The 26901-nt window shown below is 48.0% G+C and overlaps 1 protein-coding gene across 1 annotated transcript in view; it reads right to left on the reverse strand.

Annotated features, from left to right (window-relative positions):
- The window catches only part of LOC127215027 (uncharacterized), a 125539-nt gene that overhangs the window by 54680 nt on the left and 43958 nt on the right, over positions 1 to 26901 (reverse strand). Inside the window, exons 18-27 of the mRNA XM_051175325.1 lie at positions 25882 to 26110; positions 21208 to 21410; positions 18931 to 19086; positions 16274 to 16367; positions 15276 to 15410; positions 8815 to 8966; positions 7841 to 7937; positions 6501 to 6550; positions 5961 to 6137; positions 452 to 569 (exon numbers count right to left, since the gene is read on the reverse strand). Of these exons, the coding sequence (XP_051031282.1) occupies positions 452 to 569; positions 5961 to 6137; positions 6501 to 6550; positions 7841 to 7937; positions 8815 to 8966; positions 15276 to 15410; positions 16274 to 16367; positions 18931 to 19086; positions 21208 to 21410; positions 25882 to 26110 (1411 nt within the window). The remainder of the gene's footprint in view (positions 1 to 451; positions 570 to 5960; positions 6138 to 6500; positions 6551 to 7840; positions 7938 to 8814; positions 8967 to 15275; positions 15411 to 16273; positions 16368 to 18930; positions 19087 to 21207; positions 21411 to 25881; positions 26111 to 26901) is intronic.

The raw sequence follows: 26901 nt of genomic DNA on the forward strand, positions 1-26901 counted from the left end.
CAGCCCAGTCACGGCTTTCCAGTGTGATTCCCAGAGACCCATGAAAACCCAGCAGGCCGCTCGACACTTACTGCCCTTCCACTCCTGGGAAGCCCAAGCAGGGGAACCTCGTGCTCAAGGCCAACCTGGGCTACGTTCTGAGGCTGTTTCAAAAAACGAACCGTCTTCTGTTAGCTTCGGGATAATACAAGTGGGGTTTGGTTGAAGGGCCGGAAGGAACTACCAAAGTAGTGTTCATCAATGGCCTGGACAAAACAGAACTTATGAAATACGGGGTCTCAAGAGAAAGAGGAAACGTAACAGGCAGGCAGGCAGGCAGGCAGGCAAAGGCATCAGGAGTTGTGAAAGGTCTCAGTGGTCAGGTATCACGGAAGAATCACTCACTGCGATTAACCTTGGGACCTAAAAGAGACCAGTTTCCACTCTGTACACACACCCACAATCCACCAACCTCTTCTGGAAGAGTTTTGAACATGAACAGCACTTCGGAAGGATGGGGAATAAACCATAAGTTGAGGAAGACTCTTCCATCAGCTGACAGCAAACTCTGAGGTCGAGGCTGAAAATTCCTGCCGTGTGAGAAAAAACGGCCCATAGCACAGCCAAGATCCCACCAAGCCAGAGAGGCCTGCCCTGTGTGAGGGACCCAGTGCCCAGGCCCAGCCCAGGGAGCAGCCTGCCCCTCCCGGGAGGCCAGAAGGCCTTATAAATGTCATATAAATCATTCATCAGGAGAAAGAGCATAGGGGGACGATTTTAGCCTGAGTCGTGTGGGAGGGAGGCCGTCGTGGGTCCAGAGGGAGGAAAAGGCGGCCAGCCTCATACTGGGTGCTACATATTTTATGTTGCTTAACGTCTTCACGATCTATTTTTGTCTCCGTTTCACAGCTGAGGGAATGGAGGCATTGAGGGTGATGAAGTTCCTGCCTGCCGGCTCCTGAGACACAGCTGCCTAGCTCTGGGGTCCCCTTAGACTCCAGCCAGCTTCCCTGCCCTCCCAGCTTCCATTCGATAAGGAAACAATGACAGACAGCAGCCTGGGGAAGGGCGCTGACTCAGAAGATGCAGATTATTACAAGAGAGAACCTGGGGGACACTACCAGCCCTGGGATGGGATAGAGAGCGCTGGACAGTGACTGGGAGTGGGGCAGGGAAGGGAAGGAAACCAGAGGGGGGGGGTGTGTAGCCTGTCACTTCAGGCTGTGGAACTCCTAACAGCCTAACGCCCAGAGTTAATGCCTTTACGTTACTATTATTATTTAAGTGTATTCATTTATTTAACACCCCAACCACTTTCCCTCTCCTCCCTGCCTCTCATTCCTCTCCCCCTTCCTGCCCTGGAATCATCCACCCCTCCTCTGTTTCTGTTCAGAAAGAGCCAGGCCTCCCATGGGAGTCAACAAAGCATGACAATTCAAGTTGAGGTAGGACCGAGCTCCTCCCCTTGTATGAAGGCTGGGCAAGGCAACCCAGGATGAGGGACAGGTTCCTGAAAGCTAGGTCAAGGGTCAGGGACAGGCCCTTCTGCCTCCACTAGGAGTCCCACAAGTAGGTCAAGCTACTCAACTGTCACACATACGTAGAGGGCCCAGGTTGGTCCCAAGCAGGCTCCCTAGCTGTCACTGCAAGCCAGGGAGGTCAAGATCATGACAAGAGAACCCACAGAAACAACTAACCTAGGCTCATAGGAGCTCACAGACTCTGGGCCTTTATTATTTGTTTCATGATTTATTTTATTGTATGCATGTGTTTTGCCTGAATGTGCCAATGTGTACCACATGCATGCCTGTTGCCCACAGAGGCACCATGCCTCACGGACTTCACCTCCTAGAACATACTATGGACATCACCGATCCATCTCTCCAGCTCAAATACTGAGCATTTCTTCATTGGGGTGTTCATCAAACATGTACTTCATTTTGCTCCATATCACAGCCTGCTGTTCTAACCTGTCTATCTCTCCTTGCTGGAGGGGACCACATCAGTTTTACTGCTCTACGGCTGGTACCAAGACTGCTGGATGTCCACATTCAGGCAGTGCTCCGAGGGTTATATAGTCGTGTAATTTCCACAAAGCGGCTGTTTGGAATGACAGTGACTCTACTTGTCACGCAGTGAGTGCTCAACTAACACTGCCCTCTCTGTTTTCACTATCTGCTCCGCCGTCAGCCCGCCCTTCAAAGCGCTGGAGTGACATGGAGAGCCTTCCTTGGAATGAGGAGAACAGAAGCCCCAAGGGACCTTGTGGGAAGCCGGCTCCCTTTCTAGCTCCTCTCTGACGAAGACTTGGCTTTGGGTGGGGGTGAGGGGCTCTGCTAAACTACAGTACATTAGAGCCTTTAAATGACTAAGCTGCATCTTGAAACTTTAACACTACTCATGGGGCTCAACACATTGCCAGTCAATTCTCTCATAGACAACATCTCGGAATCCTCAGCAGGGACACTAATGAGTTGTTGGCACTGGCATGTAAAACAAAGGCTATGTCTTATCTTCGGTGTAGCCCAGTCTCTCGTCTTATGACTGAAACAACGGTCTCTTCTTCTACCCCTCAAGCCTCCTCACTATTCTTTCTTTGCTTGAGCTGCTTCCTATCTAGCATTTCCCAAGCAGTCACAGGAACGGCCTCTTTGTTCCAGACAGCCCTTGTCTTGTGGCCTTGCTCTAGATCTCTGAGCACGGAGAACGCAGCATTGTTTGACCTCAGGGAACTACTTCAGTGTCCTCATCCTGAGAAGAGACTCCAGTCCAGAGACTGAAGACGTGTGATTTTCCCCAAGACCTTCGGGCATCATGTGACTGAGATGTAAAGTCCAGGTGGCGAATTCTCCGACTAAGGATTCCCGCTGCACCTGTGTTTGCCTGGATGCCGTGTCTTGGATTGAGTTTAAGTATGTTCATAACGGACTCCTATGAAGCCCTTTCCCCAAACTTCACGTAAGTTCTGCTGCTTTCGTAGGAATTCCAGCACTGAGAGAATGAAAGGCAAGGGCTGGGTGTGGGGTGTGACTCACAGGTTAAGGGGGCTGTGGCCCTGCCGGAGGGAGGGCCTGGCTTTGGCTTCCAGGACCCACAGGGCAGCTCACAACCACCTGGAAGGCCTGTTCCAGCGAAACCGTGTACCCCTCCTGACGTCTGTGGGCACCTGCACTCATGAGGTGTGCTTACATACGCACAGGCACACACACAGTTACATAAAAATAAAAGTGAATATCTAAAAGGGCAAGGCACTCAGAGTAGAGGGCATAGGAAGCAGAAGGTGAGGGCTGTGCAGAGGCCACAAAGCCGCACCGCTCACTGCTCTGGGTGGCCCTCACTTTCTGGTCCCAGACTCTGTCCTAAGGTCATCACACTTAACTAAGCAGTCTCCCCGAGAGGCCAGGGTCTCCGCTTAGAAGCCAGGTCCCTACTCTTTAGGAAATGCCATCACCCAGGAGGCATCCGTGCTGGCTTTGATGTCACTGTAACAAAGATTACACCATAAAGAAATAGAGCCACAAGCCACACAGGTCTTCACACACTCCCCTCCGCACAGGCTACTGCAATTTAAGCACACCAGAACCAAAAACTGACTGCACTGTACATTTCACCCTAAACAAAAAACGTAGTGGATTCAGGCAAGGGGGAAGGGGCGGGAGGAGGTGTGGGAGGGAGGGCTGTGTTTGGAATGCAAAGTGAAGTTTTAAAAAAAAAATGGTAAATAAAAAGGAAGGAAGGAAGGTAGTGGATTCATGAATAGGCTTCGAGAAAGAACTTTGAAAGTTCGATGCCGAGCGTAGATTGGTCGGCTTGCCGAGAGGGTAGAAAACCGATGGACAGATGTCTTAGAGGATCAGCCTGAGATGGTTCTCAGGACAGATAGATGCTGCAGATGTCCAGCAAAGCCTCCCACGGGAGCCTCCAGAGATGTCTCCACCCCCTCGGCTCTGAAAAGCACACTTACAAGTCCTGAGGTCTCAAGGAAAGCGCTGGGCGGCTTGAAAACTAAGAACACTGATTTTAACCACGACCAGAGAACCTTGTAAACACCCAAGCAAGCCGGGGGTCCCTGTCAGCCAGTTAAGGGATGAAGGGCTTTAACGCCTTCCCTTCTCTGGCCTTTACTGCCCACCCCACTTCCTTGGCAAACTCCACACTCCCATTACTTTTATTTTTAATTCCTCTCTGTAGCCCTGGGACAGAGTTAAACATCCCCTCCTTTGTCCCCTCATAAACTCAGTGAGACACCTCTACTTTCTCTGCCGTTAGGTGACTGTTGAGCTTTCCTCTGGAGACAATGGACTGACTGACCACCTTTGTGCCTCTATCTTGGTGCAAAAGGCCTGGAACTAAGCAAGGCCTTAACAAATGATGCTTGGTGGACATGTGTAGGGACGTGACAACCAGCCCTAACCTGATGATACTGTGCTATTGCCTGCCCGGAAATGAACTGCTCTATCCCAGCCATTGGAGCGCTCAGACCTGAGTAATAATTTACACAGGTCCCCTGTGATGACTAAAGAGACTTAATACGGAGCCAGGCATATCTTAAGAGCCATTGGCCTTTTGTTCCGGAATTCTGGGAAGATCTTGGTGGCCTGCAGTGGAGATAAGATGGGGATAATGAGCTGTGAGGCATTAACAGCTGCTTTTGCTTCTATAAATCTGTTTATCAGTGTGACAGAGGGATGAAGTGTGTGTGTGTGTGTATCTGTGAGTGTGTATGGGAAAGAAAACCATGTTTCTGCCCAGCTGTGTGGACTCCCTGGGTAGTTGTAATATACACCTTTCTGATATCTGCCTTAAAAAACCCCACCTCAGTCCCCTTCTACACAGCATACTGTTTGGCTCTAAGGCTGCCACCCTCCCTCCCGATAGCAGTAAGAATAAATCCATTAATCTAAATTCGAGTCTAAGCCTTTGGTCTTCCCCAGTGAATTTGAACACATGTGTGAATGAATTAGTGGATGCATGGTCTGAAGCCTTTCATCTGTCCCATCTGTGGTCATATTTTAAATATTACTGCTACTCAAACTCCATACTATCTAGGAAATGACTATGGGGTGTGGCAAGCTCCTTGGGCACTGTATAACCTATCACACATGCCCCTCTTCTCTACGGTCAAGGCAGTGTGTTAGTGACTGCACAGGTACAGTAACTTCTCCATCGGGGAGGCTGACCCCAGGTAGACTGCACTAAGAACACTTGGTAATCTATGCAGAACGATGAGGAAGCTTGGGAACAGCTCCCATCTCTTCAGTCTCTCTGGATAGCCTACCAGAGGAGAAAACGCTGATTTACTCACAATGCTGGCTAATTACTATTTTCTTCTAAATATTTCTTCTCCCCTGGGTAGACTATCTGAAGCCAGGGCAGCTAAAAGCCAAGCTCCCCCGTTTGTTTACTTACTTTGGACATTAGAAAGGGCTGTGACTGGTGAGACTCTGCGGCCTTCCCAAGAGAAAACAAAACCCCATTGATTGCAAACCGCAGTCACACGGCGCCACAAACAAAGGACTCCTTCAAAGACACAGATGCTCTCACTCTTGGAGAGCTGATGTTTCCTTCTGACCTTCCAAGCCAGAAAGTCAAAATACAGGGCGATAAAGCCAGAAGGTCAGCTTTCTGCTACTGTAACGCGTACCTAATGCAACCTATTTGTAAAAAGAAAATGTGTATTGCCCTGCGTGGCCCTGATGTTTTAGGTGAGGCAGTGAGTCGTAGAGGGGAATAGCACTCAGGGTGGCAATACTGCTCACTTTGGGGCTGAAAAGCTAAGGAGAGGAAGGGATGGTGATAGAGAGCAAACCAGCACCTCCCAACCCCCTTTGAGGACTGAAAGCCTCCCGCCCTAAGAGTGTGTACCCCTGCCTAGCATCTCTTTATCCCTGCACCGTGGGCGACAGCGGAACACCAAGGGCTCTGTACTTAACATGTCTCCTGGTGGAGGGAGGGCCGATGTGGTAGAAAAACAGGCTTACCTGGGGTCAGCCTTGAACTCCCCACTGGAGTCCTTCAAGTCCTTCTCTTCATTTGGTTGTCCCATCATGAAGAAGGTGTCTCTGACGGTAGGAAAATCGTCTAGCAGAGCTCTCAGGCTATTGCAGTATGCCATGATCTGACCCCGAAGGGCACAGCAACACATGCGGTAGTTCAGCCTGGAGGTCGGAGGGAGACAGGGCACCCTGGAGAACCCAAGCTCTTTTCCTCCCAGGCAAGTTCCAGAATCTACCTCCCCGGGGGACTTTGCAAAGAGACTAGAACATTCTCTGTTGAGAAGACATCACCGCCTAGGTCAGGCTGGCATTGTCTGGCGGCAGAACCATGGACCTCTCCAACGCGGCCCTGGCCTCACTTCTGACGCCCTGCCCCGTGGGAGTCTTACTTGGTGCTATCCATCCACTACAGCTGTGGTTCATTTACACACAAACCACCAGGCTGGGTTTCTGGGTAACGCTGCTGCCGGCAAGGGTACCCGGTCAGAGGAACCAGAGGACATTATTCACATAGACTCTACTTACTTCTGGCAATATTCAACTATTAGTTCCCTCTTGACGTTTTCAGCGTCATCCTGTTGATGAGAGATAAATAAATACATAGTAAACCAGCATTCGAATGAATGCATGGCCAAATTCAAGCGGGAATCAGCCACGGGACTTTCTTTCTGAGGGTAAATGCGTTGTGAGACCGTTGTGTGGGTCTCTTCCATTCACTCCCACTTTGCTGAGCACACCAACAGTGCCAGGCCCTGGCCACTTTCCGCCTGTCTGTCTGAGTCGTGTCTCAGGGCTGTGTTTGCCCCCCTCTCTCTAGGAAAAAGAGCAGGTTTGCTCTAAAAGAGGTGCCCTGCCCAGCTTTGTGGTCGCTGACAGAAACCCACTGAGCGGGGGTAGGGTGGCTCTTCCACTCTGTCCCAGTGGGACTTGGGAGGCAAAGGGCATTGGCACAGCAAGACCCGTGTACTGCCTGCTCTGCTTCGAGGACTAGGCTCTGTCTGTGAGCGCAGTCGCACACCTCAGCCAGCATCCATGGGATGGGGAAGCACTAACTTGTTATCTGGCCAGTGGGCTAAAATCCTGCTCTAATACTGCCGAGTTCCTGCTGGTCTGGTGGGTGTTGGGTCACCCTGGAGCTCTGTCACACGGTCACTATTTCTTTTGAGAATTGTTTGTTTTGGGGAGAAAGGCACGGATTCTCCCCCAAATAAACAATTATCAAAAAATCGTGCCTGCCCCTGCTTCATCTGGCTGTCATTTCATTTCATCTGCACGCCTGCGTTAGGCTGACCGAGTCTTCGCTTACCTGTCCCAGGGAGGGACAAACCCTTTTCTTCTATATCATTTCCTTCCAAATAACTGTGAATCACCAAAAACTTAATGAATAATGCGACACTACGGACAAAATTGGGAATTTAAACGGTCAAAGGTTTGAGTTTTGTGATATTTTTCTAAATGATCGGACTAATGTTTGGGGGGCTTAAACAGGAACACACCAGTAGCTTTTGATAAACAGAGACGTCATGTGAGCACCGGCCTGCGTTGCCCAAGCCATCCTTCCCCTGCAGCTCACCCAGCACTCAGACTGGTCCCTTTAGAAAATGACACAGCATGACAAAAACACAGTCTTGGAAAAATGTACGCTCCTTAGGACATGGCTGAGTCTGCGTGAAAGGGCGCTGTCCTGCCTGGGTTCCGTGCAGTGTTTTCTGTAGCCCTACCGGAATGGCTTAAAGCAACGGATGATGCCAAATTCAGAATGCTCATTTGCTCAAGCGAGAGAGAGAGAGAGAGAGAGAGAGAGAGAGAGAGAGAGAGAGAGAGAGAGAGAGCGCTTCAGGAAGACCGTCTCCTTTCATACTCACAGGGTTCTCCGTCTGTTTCCTGTGCAGAAAGGTGTTCAGCATCGTGTCCCGCAAACCCACCTTTTCTAGTTGAATAGACACGAAGGCTTCTGGAACCCTGACAGAGGAAGAGAGACAGCTGAGTTGAGGGCAGAGATCGGCAGGTGTGTGGCCCTGATAACTCACACGTTGGGCGCTATTGCAGGAAGTCGGGCTGTTCCGTCCTCACAGCGACCACCTTCTTAGGTGCATCTGGTGACTCACTGGCGCTGTGCTTCCCTGGAGACACCATTGTGCCTAAAGCATGCGTCAGCAGTCGACCCCCAGACACCATAGCCCGGGCAGCGTGCCCTCTCAACGTTAGACACTGATCTGAAATCTTCCATCCACGCTGGGAGTGTGCTTTGAAGATTGAAGACACTTGACCTCTGACCATGTGTCCCATCCGCAGCATCTCCAATGGAAGTTATTTTGCCTGTCATCATTTTTTCCTTCCATATTTGCCAAACTAAATCAGAATGCCCTTGGTACCTAACGAAACATCCAGAGTGGCCATAATTATTAGAGAAAATGTCTGCGTCTTTCTCCATTACACTGGGGATAGATCAAGGCATATTAGGCACCCTTGGTGGTAGACACACCTCCCTGGACACTGGGATTCTCATTGAACTCACCCTCGCATTTTTCTGAACAACGGTAAAATCTTGGTTAGGATGGTGAAAGCAGTTTTGAGTTTTCAGTCTTATGTGGTTACAGAAAGTCTGGAGAGGCCTTTTTATCTCCCTGCTTGTGACGGGAGAAAGAGGCAGGAAGGAGGAAAGGGAAGAAAGGGAACTGAAGAGAGGAGAGGAAAAAGGAAGAGGAAGACAACTAAAATCAGGCCGAGCTGACGCTCCATCCTAGAGGACTGCCTGACGGAGTGCGCTACGATTCTTCACATGCCATCGTAAAAGAAGAAAGCTCACACGACTCAAAACCCTCCCACTAGACGGTACCTTCTGGTCGTCTTAAGTGCTGGAGAGTGAGTAAGGGTGTCCGGAGCTGTTGGAGTTGGGGCTGAGAGCAAACAGTCCACGCCACTCGCAGCTCTGGAGCCTCTTCTGGTCGGACTCATTCTGCCACGATGCCTCAGAGCTGCATCCCTTTCCTAAACCATTTGAAACCCAAGTGAGCTCGGTTTGTCAGATGTATAGGCCCTGCAGGCTGCTGGACTACAGTGGACCCCACACCGATGTGGAGGGAGGAGGAGACTGGAGAGGAGAGGAGAGGAGGGGAGGGGAGGGGAGGAAAGGGGAAGGGAGGAGGAGAGGAGGAGGTAGGGATTTGCACCCTGAAGGGTGGCACAAAGTAGGGCAATTTCTGAAATATGAGTACATTTTTGTAAAATGCTCTCGGAAAAATCCTCCACCTTACAAAGCAGTTGAGTGGAATTCTGTGTGTGGTCCAGCGTCTACAGACGATCCGCTAATGGATCACACAGTTACAAGATCTGGAAGATTCCCCCAAGTACGTCTGGGCTATATCTGCCTTCTTTGGCAATGTAATGGTAGCAAGGGGAAATGGGAATGAGGGAGGGTGGGAGAGTACTCAGAGAGAGCTGGGGAAGGGATCAGCATCCCGGCTGGTGCTCAGTTAGGACCCATCTACTTTCTTCAGTCTAACCAGAAGCTGTGTCTCTACCCAGACACCAGCTCATGAGGGCAGGGAAAGATCCCTTTAGCCTGTGCTTCCACCATATGGCTCCCCGGCAGCGGGGTCACAGGAAGCACCGAGTCCATTACTCATACCCTGACTTTTTGTTGTTGTTGTTGGGTTTTTTTGTTTTGTCTTTGAGACAGAGCTTTACATAGCTCATGCCTTCCTAACTTTGGTCCTGTAGCTTCTACTGTCATGAGTAGACCTTCTTAGTCAGCAGAGAAACATCAAACATCTTCCTCTTTTTTTTTTTTTTTTTTTTTTTTGGTTTTTCAAGACAGGGTTTCTCTGTATTGTTTTCAAGCCTGTCCTGGAACTCGCTCTGTAGACCAGGCTGGCCTCGAACTCACAGAGATCCGTCTGCCTCCTGAGTGCTGGGATTAAAGGTTTAAAGGTGTGTGCCACCAATACCAGATTAAACATCTTCATTTTTAATCTGTATGCATCTGCTTTGTTCCTCTGCATTCAGATCTATCAAATTTGACTCTCTCTCTCTACAAAATAGTATTTTATTTTTTTATTGAGGAATGGTTGACATTTTATAAATATAATTTTAAATTATAAGGTTAGGTAAGTTCTGATACGTTTTTCTTTTTTTATGTACTCAACTCTGAAATCATCACCACCATTTTAATTTGCAGCCCCCCACACCCATCCTTCTCTCCCTACCCCCCTTCTCCAATCACACCTCTGCTTTTGCCAATTATAGACTAGAATGAGGTGCCAAGAATTTTACGCGCATCCCTGCAGAATGCGGTCCTTTTCGCTGGCTTCATCTATATCGCTGTGGGTGTCAATCATTTATTCCTTTGTACTGCTGTGTAGTGTGCCACGATACGGATATGCCAAAGTGTGTTTATGTATTAATCCATTGACGGGACCCTTGGGCTCTTTCCTGTTCTTGAATACAACTGCAACGGACATTTGTACACAAATTCCTGTGCGGCCATGGGCTTTCATTTCTCTTGATTAAATACTGGACACTGAATGCTCAGTTCATAAGGTAGGTACATATTTAACCTTTAAAGAAATTGATGAATAATTTTCCAAGTGGGTGCACCGTTTGCACCCTGCCCCCCCCATCAGCCATTCACAAAGGTTTCAGATCTTCCATCTCCTCGCCAGCACTGAAGGTGCCCAGTCAGTCTTGTCCATTTCAGCCGTTCTATTGGGTGTGCAGTATTTCTCAATGGGGTTTTAACTCCCTTTCTCTAGCGGACCCTGGTGTTGAGCATCTTTTCACCTCTTATCTGCAGGCTGTACTGTTGGTGGCTCACTGCCTCCCGAAAGGCCCTTTTCATTAGCATTGGTGGCCGTGCATACTTTTGTTCTCTGTCTTCCTTCCTCCCTTCCTTCCTTCCTCCCTCCCTTCCTCCCTTCCTTCCTCCCTCCCTTCCTTTCTTCCTCCCTTCCTTCCTCCCTCACTCTGTCTCTTGATCATGGTAACAGGCTCCTTCCTGTCCCACAGTTGTAGAAGATTTATAAATGTATTTGTGCATACATTTTATGAAGAAGCAACCATAAAATTTACTTTAGCAGAGTTCAAAGAGGACTGGGTGTTTTCTGGAAGACACTGGGGCAAAGCAATGTGCAGAGGTTCCTCCATCTTGTATTCTCGCTGAGGCCATTTCAGGTTTAACTAGAGTTTGATGTCCCTGACGGAGAATCCCATGGAAAATTACCCAACTCTGTTCTAGCAGCCTGGGGTCAAGATGCCCCAGCTAACTCAGCTTCTGTTAAAAGCTTGTTTGTGCAGACGGCTCCCTGCAGCTGTTGAGGGAGATAACAGGATGTGATTTTTGTTTTTGAAAGCCCCCTGGAGCTACACCGGGTCTCTAAATACCTGAGTATAGTCCCAGCTGGCTGATATGAAGACTTTCAACTATCTACAGCTGTGTCTGAGTGGTCATCTCAGGGGGCTCCCTGTAACGATAATAACTGAGTTGAATCATGGAGGATGAGCAACATCCTCCAGACTGGTGGGATGGGGGGGGGGGTGTGAGGAGGAAGGAGGGTTGGGTGTGGTAGTGTGGGAACAAAATATTCTGGGGAAACATGAAAAGAGGCACAGAGACACAGGAGTGTGTACAAAATGTCTAGGACTCTTAAGATAGAGTTTAGAAAAATGGCAGGAGAAGAAGAGGGCTTGGGAGGGAGAGGGAAGATCTTGTGTACCCACCTGAGGATACTGGGTCTTGTTCTTTGGGCTCCAAAGAGCCACTACAGGTTTCCAGTCACTGAGGCATGATTGTGTGTGGATGTTCACAGCACTATTACTTCTAATGGCCAAAAAGAAAAGGCAATCCATTGACGAATGGATGAACAAAATGCAGTGTCTCTGAATGAAGTATAATAGTTGCTATAACACACAGACTCTGAAAACATCATGTTAAGTGAAAAAAGCCAAACACACAAAAGGCCACATGTATGTATATGAACGGTAAACCCAGAGACAGGAAGTACTTTAGTGTGGTGATTTCCAGGGACCGAAGGGAGGGGATTGGGAGTGGCCACTTAGGTGCAGGGTTTCCTTAGAACGTGATATAAATATTTTAAAAATAGAAAGTGAAGACCACACACACTAACAAACACTCACACACACTCACAGACACACACTCACACACACTCATACACACTCACACACGCACTCATACACACTCACACACACACAGAGAATCAGACACTTTTTTGAAATTTTTATTTTTGTTTATTTCCATATGTGCCTGTGTTTATTGTGTCTGTCCACAAGTGTGTGTGTGTGTGTGTGTGTGTGTGTGCTCGAGCATGTGCACTTGAGCACACCTGAAGAGATCATGTGTGTGGGTGTCTGAGTGTGATGGAAAATTATTAACTAAGAGGTATAAATTAGGGCTTATGGCAAGAAGGGAAAACTAGAGAGAAGAGGAACTCCAGCCAGTAGATAACTTCCTACGGGATCAGAGCCCACATGCTGTTCTCAGGAGACAGAGAAGAAAGCAGGAGCCCACCACCAGCTGTGTCAACCTCATTATCTTGAGAACAAGGCCACTGAGCCTTGCTTAGAGAGAGGGGGGGGAAGAGAGAGAGAGAGAGAGAGAGAGAGAGAGAGAGAGAGAGAGGGAGAGAGACTCCCTACAGGTGTGCCAATCAGTCTTGCCTAAAAAGATGAGTTACTATTCACTTTGATCCATGATGACCTTGTAAGGAAACTGTACTCTGTGAAATCTCTGTAACCTTGGAAACCTTGTGAGCTTTGCAATTGTAAGCAGGGGCCTTACTCTTCCAACAGAGTGAGGTCCCAGTCGGTTGGGTTCTTAGCAATAAAAACCTTTTGCTTTTGCAGTCAGGAGTCACTTCCTTGGAGACCGAGGGGTCTCCTGGTAAGCACAACCCTGAGGATGCCATATGTGTGGTGTCTGAGGGGGCTACAAGGAATCAGAGCCCTTGGAACTGGAGCTACAGGCAGTTGTGAACCAAAGGTATGGTTCTAGGAACAGAGCCCGTGTTGTCTAGAAGAGCAGCAAGGGCTCTTTACTGCTAGGCCATCTGTCCAGCCCCCAAATTAGCCACTTTAAAGGAGTAATTAAGAGTAATTTTGTGTTTTATAAATTACATCTCTACACCAAAAAAGACCCCCCCAAAAAGGGGGTGGGGTGGGGGGAGCAGGCACAGTTCTGTGAGAAAAGAATCAGTAAGATGGCTCAAGGCACTTGCCACTGAGGGCCTGAGTTCTGTCCAGGACCCACATGGTGGGAGGAGAGAACATATCCTACAAGTTACTCTCTGGTCCCTACTACACATGAGTTGTGACATGTTCACTACTCCCTCAGCACTAGCTACAATGTTAAAAAAAAAAAAAAAAAAAAAAAAAAAAAAAAGGATCAAATGTGTCTACCTACATTTTCCAGAAGAATTATAGGAAGGATAAACAAGAAAACAATGGAATCCTTTATCTACAAAGGGGAAGGGTAGAACCCTGGTACATTTTGTCCTGGATGAGTCTTGCCAGTCAGTATTTTAGAGTAATCTACAAAGGAAACATTATTACCACTCACAAACAGCAAAGACGGGAAGGGAGGGAATGGGGCCTGATATACATATATTTTCATATTGCCTGGGAGTCTTGACTCAACACTCTAGAGGTCTTGTTATCGCCTACATGGCTGAAATAACCCGAGGCCCTTAACCCTTGCAACAGGCCTCTGAAGCAAAGTTGATGGCCTTCACCCTCCACCCTGATCTTCCACCGGCCTTTTACCTGCTCCTTTCTCCCAGAGGCCTGCCATGGACACTGGAATTTCCTCCTGCAGCGGCCAAGGGAACCCTAATCTTAAATACGGATCTACCTTTTAATAGTGGATAGGACCCTTTGCGGAAGTGGCTTTGCCCCAGGCCCTCAGGGAGGGGTACTGAAGAATCCAGGCAGACAGGCCGTGTGGGGTCTTCTGGAGTTAGATGTGGTGTTAGCAAACTCAGCAGCCGTGAGTTAGGCCCTCAGGGTCTAGGAAACAGCTGTGTCTCCTGAGGGTCAGAATGCCTCATTGTGGTGAAATATCCCTGAAGCTACACTTAAGTTCTTCCCATTAAGTCAGAAACTCCAGGACACTTTCTAAGCTGCCTCGTGTGTGTGCTAATGCACAGTTTGTGTCTTTTTGGTGCCCCCCCCCCCGGGGACTTTTCAAGAGGATCATAGGAAGAAATCCCCTAAAGCAGAGATGAGATCTGCCATGATTCGGGAGGGGTGTCACTTTACCTCATAAATATGCTGACCACTTCATAAATATTCATTATAACTTTAAAAAAGTCGAAACACAGACCCCAAGGGCTTCTAAGCCCCCTCCCACCACCATGCTGCCAACCCCACTTTTCAGTTGAACCCAATCTGATCGCTGTCTAGAAGGAACAGCCCTCTGTTTTGTTCTGTTCCATAAACTTCTGCTTAAACTCCCCGTGCCCCTGGGCTGAATCCTGAGGAGACAGGAGCTGAGGAGAACTCTCCCCCAGTCGGGTTCTCACCTAATTCCTTCCAACAGGACCTCCCTTCCTGCCCATTTTCCACATGCCTGTCCAAGCCTCCGTGAAGGTCACATGACCAATCAGGCCCTCGCAGTAAGTCTTTCCTAAGGGAGATTATGGAGAGCCTCAGAACAGCTGGGCAGGCAGAGACGTGCAAGAATGTAGCTGGGAAACCTACATGCCAGAGGATGTGCACGGCACCGTGGGGACAACAGCTCCCGAGCCCAGCTCTCTTTAGACTCTGCCCCAAGTGTGTCTTCACCCGGTTGCTTGTTCATATCCTTTTGAGCAGACCTTGTAATAAACTGTGAAGTGTGCTTCCCTCCATTCTGTGAGAGCTCCAGGAACCCAAGGAGTTCTGGGAGCTCCAAGTTGTAGGCAGCCAATCAGAAGCTCCAGAGGCCTAGACTTGAGCTTGGATCTGAAATGGGAGCCGCGTTGGCGTTGAAGCCCTTTGCCCTATGGGATCTCCTGGTGTCACAACGGAAAGGAATATGAACAGTCCCAGATGGTGTCTTGCACAGAAGTTATTGCTTGCTTGCTGTCGGGGAGAAATCTCCACAGCTTTTGGGGCCACGGATGTAGGCTGTGTGTTTGAGTGTACAGTGTGAGAAACTGTGTCTGGTTTCCCTATACAGCTCAGAGAGGAAAGGTGACGGAGGAGGGAGGAAAAGAAGATGGGGCAGAGGAGGGGGAGGAAAGAGGGGGGAGGGGGAGGGAGGAGCGGGAGGGGGAAGATGAGGCACTCCATCACACACACACCGACCTTGGCAACGCCAGGACTGTCTACTCCAGGGGTGGCGTAGGACACCTGTTGAATGGCCACCATCAAAGCATTCCTCTGAGCCGTTTGGCATGCCAGGGTCACCTGCATGTTGTCCACTCCTGAATGGAGCACGAGCTACAGGGAGAAAAGTGGACACGGTAGAGTCTCCTCCCAGAGGCAGGAGAAGCAGACGTGGGGCTCACGGCTTCTGCAAACTGGCAACACACCCAGCACTGGAACTGGAGGGCGCACTGGATTGTTGCTCAGCTGCCAGACTGAGCCTGCACCTCACCGGGCAGCAGTGCGTCCCAGGCTGGCAGCCCCCAGGTCTGACCTGCTGTGAACACACCATGCTACTCCCCTGCGGTCACCGGAGGGCTCTGATAAGCTGCAGGGGTTCAGAAGCAGGGCTCTCGAAAGGCAGCATTAGATTGAAGTCATCAAGAAAAATATCTACACACACACACACACACACACACACACACACACAGAGAGAGAGAGAGAGAGAGAGAGAGAGAGAAATTTAAGGGGAAAGGTGAAAAATAGCACCAGGTTTTAAAAGATAAGATGAAACCTCCACTAACAAGTGTTTACTTTTTTTTTTCATCTCTGACAGAAGTTATCATATGTGGGCTGCGATCCTTGTAGCTCAAGGCAGGCTCATACAATGCCATCATTATCAATAATAAAGGACAGCTTTTCTTTTGTTTGAGACAGGCTCTCATGTAACCCAGGCTGGCCTCAAATTCAAACTTGCTATGTAGTTGAGGCTGACTTTGAACTCCCGATCCTCCTGCCTCCACAACCCCCCTGTCCCAATGCTGGGATTACAGGTGTGTGTCATGATGCCAGGTGAGGCTTGGGGGAAAGCTTTTCTTATGAAGGATGCCAATTTACATGAATTTTTAAAAAGAAGGTTAAATTGCTTTGCTTTGTTTTAGCCTCTTTTTCAAACATTAGTTAACATCTATTCTAAAGAAATGCACAAAATCACTTACCTTGAGGACGGCGTCTTTGGTATAAAAACTGAACTTGCCAATTTGGTTATCACCCAGCTCATCGATGGCCAAGGGGAGGGCACTGGGGGTGTACCTGCAAGGAGACGGGCGGAGCTGTCCTGTCCTGATGTCAGGACATGCCCTTCTGATGGCTCAGGACAGCGGCTGGCCAGCTCTGGGAGGTCAACGGTAGCAGCAAGCTGGCCTTGTGGTGACCACTCCATACTGGAGGGGGGGTGCTCTCCATCACTCCGTTGTTCTTACGTTCGTGACTACACCTGTTCAGACCCCCCCCCCCATTAACTGCATCCTTTACACACCCCTAAAAGGCATGGACTTCTTGGCCTCCAACCCATTCTCTGCACAGTATTCCTGCCTTGGGGCACGGCCCTTTGTAAGATGTGGTTTTCTGACAAGTGACTTAGTATCTGTCAGCCTGTTTTCTCACCCGGGAATGGGACTGTTAGCTGTTGCAGGGTTAGGGCAACTGTGAAATTCACATGCACTCGAACGTGCTTTGTAAAGTGTCATCCCAAAGTGACAACTTTAGGAAATTAACACATGATGGGAGGGTGTACATATGATTCTCTTATTGGTTTAAATAAAGCGCTGATTGGTCAGCAGCCAGGCAGAAAGTATAGGCTGGTTACCAGGCTAGGAGAATGCTGGGAAGAGAAAGGCAGAGTGAGCAGCCAGGGAGATACCAGGTAGCCACAGGGGGAGTAGAAGGTCCAGGCATTCTCTGGTAGGTCAGGACCATGTGGAAATACTTAATAGAAGTGGGTTAATAATTAAGAGGCCCAAGTCATCAGCCAAACAGTCTATAATTAGTATAAGACTGTGTGGTTATTTGAGGCTGAAGGGCCGGGGAACCAGGCAGAACAGAAACTCTGTCTACAAGCATACACAAAAGTAATTGAGATGCAGTCTCTCTGAATGCATGAATCATCCCTTCCAGAAGGTTCTCCTTCCCTTGAAGCCTTCGCACTGCCGGTCTCGGGTGAAATAGAGCAAGAGAAGAATTTCTCCCAAAGAATTATTTGGCAATGTCTGGAGATATCTTCAATTTTCAGAAGTAGGTAGGCTGAAGAGGAGGATGGAGAGGAGGAGGGAGAGGAGGGAGAGGAGGGAGACAGAGGCTGCTGTTGGCATCTCTCCCGTAGGTGTCAAGAATGCCACTAAATAACCTAAGGCGCACGCGGGACAGGAGCCTCGCTTTACCCAGGAAAGATGACTGCAGCCCTAATTTTCAGGTGCCAAGAAATCGCCATAACACCTTGTCGTGCTAACCCTCATTCCTGTCCATACTCTGAGGAGTCCGCTAGCCTGATGACACATCTCAGTCAAATTTTGACTGTATTAGCAGCACAAAGGTTCTTCCCTCTGTGCAGTCCCCTTTGCTTTCCTCAGGGTGGAGCCAGTACCAGCAATCTCCAGAGGCCCGGGAGAAAGGACAGGCTGTCTCTGGAAAGAAGTGGGGACAGGAGAAGCTGTCCTCTGACAGAGGCAGAGAGGCAGTCAGGAGAAGCTGTCCTCTGACAGAGGCAGAGAGGCAGTCAGGAGAAGCTGTCCTCTGACAGAGGCAGAGAGAGAGGCAGTCAGGAGAAGCTGTCCTCTGACAGAGGCAGAGAGAGAGGCAGTCAGGAGAAGCTGTCCTCTGACAGAGGCAGAGAGAGAGGCAGTCAGGAGAAGCTGTCCTCTGACAGAGGCAGAGAGGCAGTCAGGAGAAGCTGTCCTCTGACAGAGGCAGAGAGAGAGGCAGTCAGGAGAAGCTGTCCTCTGACAGAGGCAGAGAGGCAGTCAGGAGAAGCTGCCTCTGACAGAGGCAGAGAGTCAGTAGCTGAGTACATTGTTTCTACAACCAAGAAGAGAAGCTGGCTTCCTTGTCAGGGAAAGCGAGAGGGGAGGCCAGCCCTCACAGCCTTTCCACCTGGGAGGGCGTGGCCGACCTGAGATGCTCATTCTCTGACTTGGTTCTCCTAGGTCTCCATGATTTCGTGTGTTTCTATTTGTTTATTTTCTCCTCTCCTCCCTCCCCATTTTCATGTGCGTGTGGTGGTAGTAGTCATGCATATATGTATGCAAGTTTACGTGTATACGAGTACATATGTGTATGGGGATGGATTCATGGTGAGGCCCGAAGTCGGGGTTACCTTCATTGCCTTTCTACCTTATTCAGTGAGGCAAGCTCTCTGGTCAGATGCAGCGCTCACAGACACAGCAATTCTGTGAACCAGCTCGCTCTGGGCACCACGTGTCTCCACCTTCTGCGGCTGAATTACAGGTGGGCCACCATGCGTGTGAGGTATTTACATGGGTTCTGGGGATCCGAACTACGGTGCTCAAGCTTGCACACCAAGCTCTTTAACCACTGAGGCTGTGTTTTCTAATCCAGCTATACCCTTGACTGAGATATTGGTTCTCCCCCTTACTAAGGAAGGAAGGAAGGGAGGGAGGGGAGAGGGGGGGGGGGAGAGAGAGAGAGAGAGAGAGAGAGAGAGAGAGAGAGAGAGAGAGAGAGAAGGAAAGAACAGAGAAAGACACTGGCATGATGGCAGATTACATCCAAGGAAGGGGCCTTAGGAACACTGCTCTGCTTTCGTGTGTTGCCGGGTTACTTCGCATCCTAACTGTATTCTCACCTCTGGGACACTCACCTGTCCACTCGACTGCTGTCCTCCAGCAAAGACGTCATGAAGACAGGAGGGGGCCGGTCCACCTTGTCCTTGTGTGACGCAAACTCAAAGGGAACAGGCCTCAGATACAGATGGAATTCTTCAAAACCCATCTCCTGTGCCAGCTCCTTATATAGCCTGGAAGGGGGCAGGGGCAAGGGTACATTTGTTAGTGGATTTTCCTGAAAGACGATTAGTTAAGCCACGAGAAAGTGAACACACTAAATCAGACCAGAGCGAGCCCGGTATTATGGGCAGGGCATGGTCTAGAAAGGTCTTGTGCACCGCCTCCCATTAGGTCAGGCTTACAATGGAATGTTAAGGCAGGGATGCCCTTGGGTGCCACCTGAACTCTTACATCCTGCAGAGTGGCTGCTCTGCTTGGAACCCTCGTGAGGCCATCTGTATTTCCTTCTGAGCAGTGTTGGCGGTCTCCTCCTGGAGCTCTCCACTCCTGAGCCCTGAGCCCCTCCCTGGAGAGCTCCCCTACTTCCCCGTGCCCCTCCCACATTGCCCACGCTCCTGCCCCATGGCTGCCCTTTCCAGGCTTCCTTGGCTTCCTGTTAAGTTTAGATGTGACTTGGGGTTCTAGCCCTGGTCCTCTTCTCATCCTACTACAATCCAGTCCCTACAGCCATTCCTCAAGTAAGAACCAGTGACCCCCAGCCCTGTCCTGATTCACCTCTGAGCTCCATTCAGATGTCCTTGTCAGCTCAGCCTGGGATACCTACAGTTCCCTCCCTTTCTCCTGATACCTCCGGTCTATGCCAGTTCTCACCCTGGGCTCATTCGGCACCTGGATCAGTGTGCCGGGGCAGTCACAAAATATCGCGGACACACACCAAATGCCCGGTGTGTTAAAACAACAGAAATCCGTTGTCTCTCAGCTCTGAGAACAAGATGTGAACAAGCTGGTCCCTCCTAGGGTTGTGAAAGGGGGCTCTGCTCCATCCTATTCTTCCTAGGCTGTAGATGGTGACTTCCTCTCCCCATCTTTCCCTGAGTAGTCTGTGTTGAAGCTACTCTTAGGAATGCAGCAGTCTACTGGGTTGGGATCTGACCCAATAGCTCCAGTTTAACTGATGAACCCACCTTGAGGTGCCAGCCTGTGATCACATGAGTTTTAGAAGGACCTGGTTCCGTTCATAGCACCATCTCCCGCGATTAGTTCCCCACTCACTTAGAAAGAATGAAATATCCCTTTTCCTGTGCTCCCAGAGTATCATTATTATAATATATTATGGGTAATTTTTACATTATTAGCTCCCGAGAGCAGAGGCTCATAAATTGTAGAGAGCAGTGTCCTAGGGTCAGTAAGTTGACTAATGGCTCGGTTTCTGTTTCTAGTACTTTCTAAGGTAGAGATCTGGGGCTAATTTCTTAATTTTCTGACCTTCTGCTTCCTTGCTAGCGCAGTATTTGCACCCATCTCATCGGGAGAGTATAAGAATCTAAGGGAATCGTACACATAGAGTCCCAGAAAGGCTGTGATGTGACTGTGCAGGTCCTTTGGTGGCTGTGGGTGGCTGGACTGTCTGTGTCTGCAGGGTCTCCCATGGGAACCAGAGCAGCACTGTGTGCATTTGAAACAAACCCTCTAGTTCTATTCTCCTTCTGAGAACGTTTTAGTTAGCATTGTCTCCTGCTAAAAACTCGAAACGGACTCCATTAGCAGCTCTCTGCTTTGACCTCCTGAGCCCCCATCCCCTCTGGAGACCCAGATGTTGCCACCGACACATTCTCGTGTCTCCAGCCCTCTGCGAGGCAGCTTCTCTCCCCAGACCACCTATGAGCAGATGCTAGAGCATGCTCTGTTGCCCATCTGTCTTCTGTCTTAGGCAGACTAAGATGTGGACCCCATGACCTTATCAATATCCAGAACTATCAGAAACAGATCTCTATTTTTTTTTTTTAATAAATGATCCAGTCTCAGGTAGTCTGTTATAATGGCACAAGCAGGCTAAGATACCAGGTCACAGGATATTCCTGTTAAACGCCAGGCAGGGATTTTGTGTCAGAAAACTGACAAGCCAATATTAAGCATCCAAGCATAAGGACATGCACTGGATGGGAAGAGCATGTGGGTACCACTAGACTCCTGGCCAGTTGGACCATCAGAGAGGCTCGGAGGAGGGGAGGGAACAAGGGGACTGTTTCAGTGTAGCTGTCTAGGGAGCAACGGGCAAGGCTTGCGACAGTGAGCCCGGACTCTCATATTTAGTCCCCAAGTCCTTCCATGATGCATCTGTCCCCACTGACCGAGCCAAGTGTGCACCCTCCACATTCACTTCTATCAGCCGGTGACGGAGGGTCAGGAGTTCCAGAAGTTTGGAAAACGTCTCCAGGAGCAACGTGTGTAAATTTTGGCCTTGCTTGTGGTCTTTGTCCACCGCGGACCTGAGTGCAAGCAGACCCACCTCCTCCACGAGAAAGGGATCTCCCATCACTTTGTCTGAAAAGAGCTGAAAGAGAACGGAGGAATTTGGAGACTCAAAAAGGGGAAACTTCATATGTATTAAAAAGTAAAAGCACCTTCAGTGGCTCAGACCCTGAGGTATCATTTCCTGCCCCCCCACCGTTCCCCCCCCCCCCCGCACCAATAGATAGGTAACCACTACTTAATAGGGCTGCCCAGGGGTTGTGGGAGCAGATATGCACAGAAGTATTTTCATTATGGTGGTAAATGTTGTTATTATAAATGTTTTGAGTCTAAACACAAAAACTGGGGGAGGAGGGATGAAATAGAAATAAGTCGCCAATTAAAAATATATGTAAAAATTGGAGAGATGGCTCAGTAGTTAAGAGCACTGGCTGCTCTTCCAGAGGACCTGGGTTCGATTCCCAGCACCCACATGGTGGCTCACAACTATCTGTAACTCGGGTACAAGGGGATCCAATGTCTTCTTTGGCTTCTGTTGGCACCATAGGCTTGTGGTACACAGACTTACATGCAGGCAAGAGACTCACATACATAAAATAAAAAAACGTAAAAAATATTTGGGTGGCCAATGACAGTTATCCCATTATTTATTAATTTTCTTATTTATTCTCCTGGCATATATAACATCCTGGCTGCAGTTTCCAACACCCATTACTCCCCCCAGTCCTTTATAATCATGTCTATAAGCCTCTGTGACTGCACTTTCAAAATGTCCAAGTATTTTCACACAGACGAACTCATTTTAATTTTCACCAGATCCCCAAGGAAGCGCAGACGATACTATTCTTCTTCGGAAGTGAGAAATCTAAAACAACCTTTAAACTTTGTGTGTGTTGTGTGGGGGGCACGGGGAATTAAACCTAGGGCCTCATACTAGGCGAGCACTCTAATATGGAGTTACTTTTTATTTTTACTTTGAAACAAAATCTCATTAAGTTGCCCCAGTTGGCATCGAATTTGTAATCCTCCTGCTTCAGCCTCCGGAGTATCTGAGATTGTGAGCCTGGGCTGTGATGTTTAAACTTTACAAGGTCATCCGGTAGTACCAAGAGTGGCGTTAGCTTCCCAGGTCCATGTTCCGAAGCTTCACGGGACCCTCACCTGCCGAGCAACATGCCCTCACTCCCAGGCGGCCCTGTGAGATCTGGGAAACATGCAAGTGATCCGTGATGCCCTCTGCCTGAGTGAACAGATAGCTGTCACATCTCCACTATCCTCTGATTGCCCCTTTCCATGAGGACCTAGTTTGATGACCCTTTATCTACTTTTCAGATTGACTCCACAAGTGGTACCTACTACATATCCTAACTACATATCTACCGAAGGGGAGATGTGACTCCAGGCTCTGCAAGTCTCTGCTGTGACGGCCACGACAGCTATTAAATTCCTGCACCTCTTCAGAGGGTAGCATTGCATCCATTTCCTAACCCAACCTAGAAATACTCAGTATTTCTAGGCTCATTGCAAACACATTTCCAAAAACAATAGCTAAAAAATGTGATGTCAGCAGGAGACTAGAAAAGCACCCTAGACAGTCACTGCAATTTATAAGGGGCTTTATAAAATATTGAATATGGCACTACAAGACTCTGTGAGAATACTAAATGGAAGTCAGATAAATGGCTCATAACTCCAGGAAAATTCCAATTTCTGCCTCACACATCATTCCATGTACACTAATTACAGAGGACAGCGAAAGAGCCAAGTGTTTAAAAATTAAGTCAAACCCTTAAAATTGGGATAAAATGAGACGCATAAAACATCCAAAGGGTGATTTTCTTCCCGCATTTAGGAAGATAGACAAACTCACAAAGGAAACACTCAACAGATGTAACTATACAAAAATAAGTGATTCTGTTTAAAGAAGACACATGGGAAAATATTGAAAATATGATAGGCAAAAGATCAAAGTTCTACATAATTAAAGTTCATATAAGCGGATAGAAGTGAAATTATTTGCTCAGATAAGTGAACCAAAAAGAATCACACACACAAAAAAAAGTTATTGCTGGTGACCAAATGTGTTAAAAACAATCTCAGCAAGAGCTGGAGAGATGGCTCAGAGAATGAGCACTTACTGCTTCTGCAGGGGACCTGGGTTTGGTTCCCAACACCCTTATCAGACAGCACAACCAGCTATCGGTCCAGTCAGGGACGCTGAGGCCCTCTTCTGGTCTCTGCATGCACCTGCATGCAGTGGTGCACATAAATTCACACAGGCACACACATGCATACACACACATTAAATATATATGTAAGACTATACAGAGAGAACACACACACACCATTAGTTCACACATTGTATTTCTAATGCTAATACTGCATTGTACTAGAGCAGGAGCATGTCTCTAACACATTAGTTGGTTATTATAGACATTGGCATAATTCTTTTGGAAAGCAATCTGCCAATCTGTATCTAAGATTTAAATTTCATTTAATCAATTCTGCCTTCAATAATTTAGCATTTTGTTGTAGTATGTTTATTTACTTTCTTATTTTTATTTACTTGGTTTTTGAGACAGGGTTTCTGACTGTCCTAGAACTATCTCTTGAAGTATACCAGGCTGGTCTCAAACTCAGACATCTGCCTGCTTCCGCCTCCCAAGTTCTGGAATTAAAGGTGTGTGTACCACCGCCTAGCTTGCCTTTGGTGTTTTTAATAATATAGAAAAACTAGAAACAATTTGAATGATCATCCACAGGAGAATGTTAGAGATGTTGTGATTTTTTTCATCTAAGAGGATTATATGGTCACAAAAGTGGGTACTAATGGGTTTGGTGGCACATGCATTTAATTCCAGCTCTCAGGAGGCAGAAGCAGGGGGGTCTCTGTGTGCTGGAGGTCAGCCTGGTCTACTGAATGAGTTCCAAGGCTACAGAGAAATCCTTGTCTCAAAAAACAAAACAAAACAGATCAGTAGAGCCTTGGATGGTGGTGCACTCCTTTAATTCTAGCACTCAGGAGGCAGAGGTAGGTGGATCTCTCCAAGTTCCAGGCCAGGCTGGTCTATAATGCAAGCTCCAGTGCAGCCAGGTATAGAAAGTGAGACCCTGTCTCAAGACAAACAAAAGAAAGAAAGAAAAAGACTAGTAGAAATGGAAGATGATAATGTTTGACAAATATGATTACATGATGGGAGATGGTATTCTATAAATGTGTTTCTCTTATTGGTTAATGAATAAAGCATTGTTGGCCAATAGGAAGGCAAGATAGGCGGGACTAGGAGACAAGGAGGATTCTGGGAGATGTAGTAGAGGAGAGTCAAGATGTAGGGACTTGAGAGAAGAGTCCAGACCCTCTCTCTGGTAAGATAAGACTGTGTGGAAACAGTTAGATTGATAGAAATGGGTTAATAGTTAAGACAGAGCTAGCCAAGAAGAAATGCTAGTAGCTGGTCAAAAGCTTTATATCAAATACAGCGTCTCTGTGTGTTATTTGGGGCTGACGTGGCTGTGGGACCAGGCTGGTGGGAAAATTGCTCATAACAATTACATCCTATGCATATGAAGATTCCTTGAATTCTGAATAATAATAACCACACGTGGCTTTATTGACCTATTTATTACTTTTGCAGTCCTTGGGAATGAACACAGGTTCTTGCACATGCTAGATATTCACTCTGCCACTGAGATGCACTAAGATGCACAGCCAGGCCTCTCCTTGCCTTTTAAAATTGTGTTTTCCTTATATGCATTTGAGAGAGGATCTCGCTGAGTAGTTCAAACTGACTTGGAACTCACTGTGGTCCAGGCAGGCTTTGAGTTTCGATCCTCCTGCCCCAGCCACCCAAGCAGCAAGGATTAATGCCTGTACTACTAGGACCAGCCTTCGAATAGCTTTAAATGAAAATTAATAAAATTAAGATTAATTGTCTCTTTAAAATGATTTTAAGGCTGGAAAGACGGCTCAGTGATCATGGGTACTTCCTGCTCCTCCAGAAGACCAAAATTCAGTTCCCAGTACCCACACTGGGCATCATGGTGACCCAAGGAGCAGATGTCTTAGTAGGTGATACCCTGAAATCACCTCCATCATATCAAAAGTGGTCACAGAACAAGATTAATTCAGAAGCCCCAGCTCAGTCTTCAAAGCCGAAAAGAAAAGAGCTAAAATACAAGTACAGAGAGCACATAAGTCATCAGCCACAGCCAGAGCCACTGACCACTATGGCTGCCCAGTGTACCTCCATCTTGTCCCCAATACACAAACACACCGTGTATCATTAAAGCACCAATGAGAAAGAAAAGATATTTTCCACATACCTACACAATCCTCCATTTAATTTAAATTATACTAACATCCTTATATACTGGCTAGAAGCTTTGTCCGAAACAAAAATCACACAAAAATAATTGGCAACGTTTGTGACTGTGTTCTTTCTCTGGCCAAATAGAGGGGAATATCATCAAATAGCAAAACAGAGCTAAATAGAAACATCTGGAATGAAATGTTCTTTGCCAAGGACCCAACTGTCCTGGCAGAAAGCACCCACATCTCTCTGGAGCTGTGCGCTATACCAGGTCTCAGGCTTGGCTGGGGTGAGCCACAGGTCCAGGGCAAGCTGCAAGACTCGTTGTTCCAGCTGGGCAAGCCCACTAGGCGTTACAGGCTTGTGGGCGTGGCGAGCCTCACGCAACAGGTGGTCCAGAGCTTTGGGGATGAGCCCAACCAGGCCAAGGGAAGGGTGGAACTCCAACAGATGGACATTTTCTGAGGCTGGGCTTGAAGGAGAGAAGGAATGATTTATTTTATACAACGAAGAACAAAGATATTTTGGGGGGAGCGGGGGGGGGGGGGGGAAGATATCTGACTACATTTTAAAAGACCAGTAACGCAGATCTTACAAGTCCAGAGCCTTCTAAGGACTAGGGAGCTAATTGACCAGCTAATGCAACATGCTCCTTGCTTTACCACAAGTCCTGTATAGCAGAAAGAAACTGACACATCTCCAATCACCCAGTAAGGAAATGACTAGAACAAAACTGTGGACACTTCACTGACCACCTGAAAGCAGGGTAGCTTAACAATGAAAATGATGAATTAAGACACGAATAAACAATTTCCATGACTTGGTTGTTTTTCAAGGCAGGGTTTCTCTGTGTAACAGCCCTGGCTGTCCTGTAGATCACGCTGGCCTGGAACTCACCTGGATTTTCCTTTCCTTTCCCCAAATGTTAACATTAATGAAGAATGGCAAGTTTTGAGTTCTCCACAATGCTGGATTTTTTCCATATGTATTACAAGGATATTGTCTTTTAGACTAGATAAGGATCTCAGAAACCAAAAAAATCACTTGTCTGCAGATTATGGTTTTGGAAATAAAGTACATACAACAAGTCAATGGTCTTCTTACCTTAAAACTAAAGAGTACGGATATTTCCACCCAAATGAGCTTCTGCATTACTCCTAGATTTTAAAGCATAGAGCTCAGACCCTGGAAACAAGTCTCAACGGAGCAAATCCCACCAGGTTTGGAGACTGACAGCTTTTTGTATCCAGTCTAGCCTTAGCC

The sequence above is a fragment of the Phodopus roborovskii genome, unplaced genomic scaffold (genome assembly GCF_943737965.1).
Source record: "Phodopus roborovskii unplaced genomic scaffold, PHOROB, whole genome shotgun sequence".
NCBI lineage: Eukaryota > Metazoa > Chordata > Mammalia > Rodentia > Cricetidae > Phodopus > Phodopus roborovskii.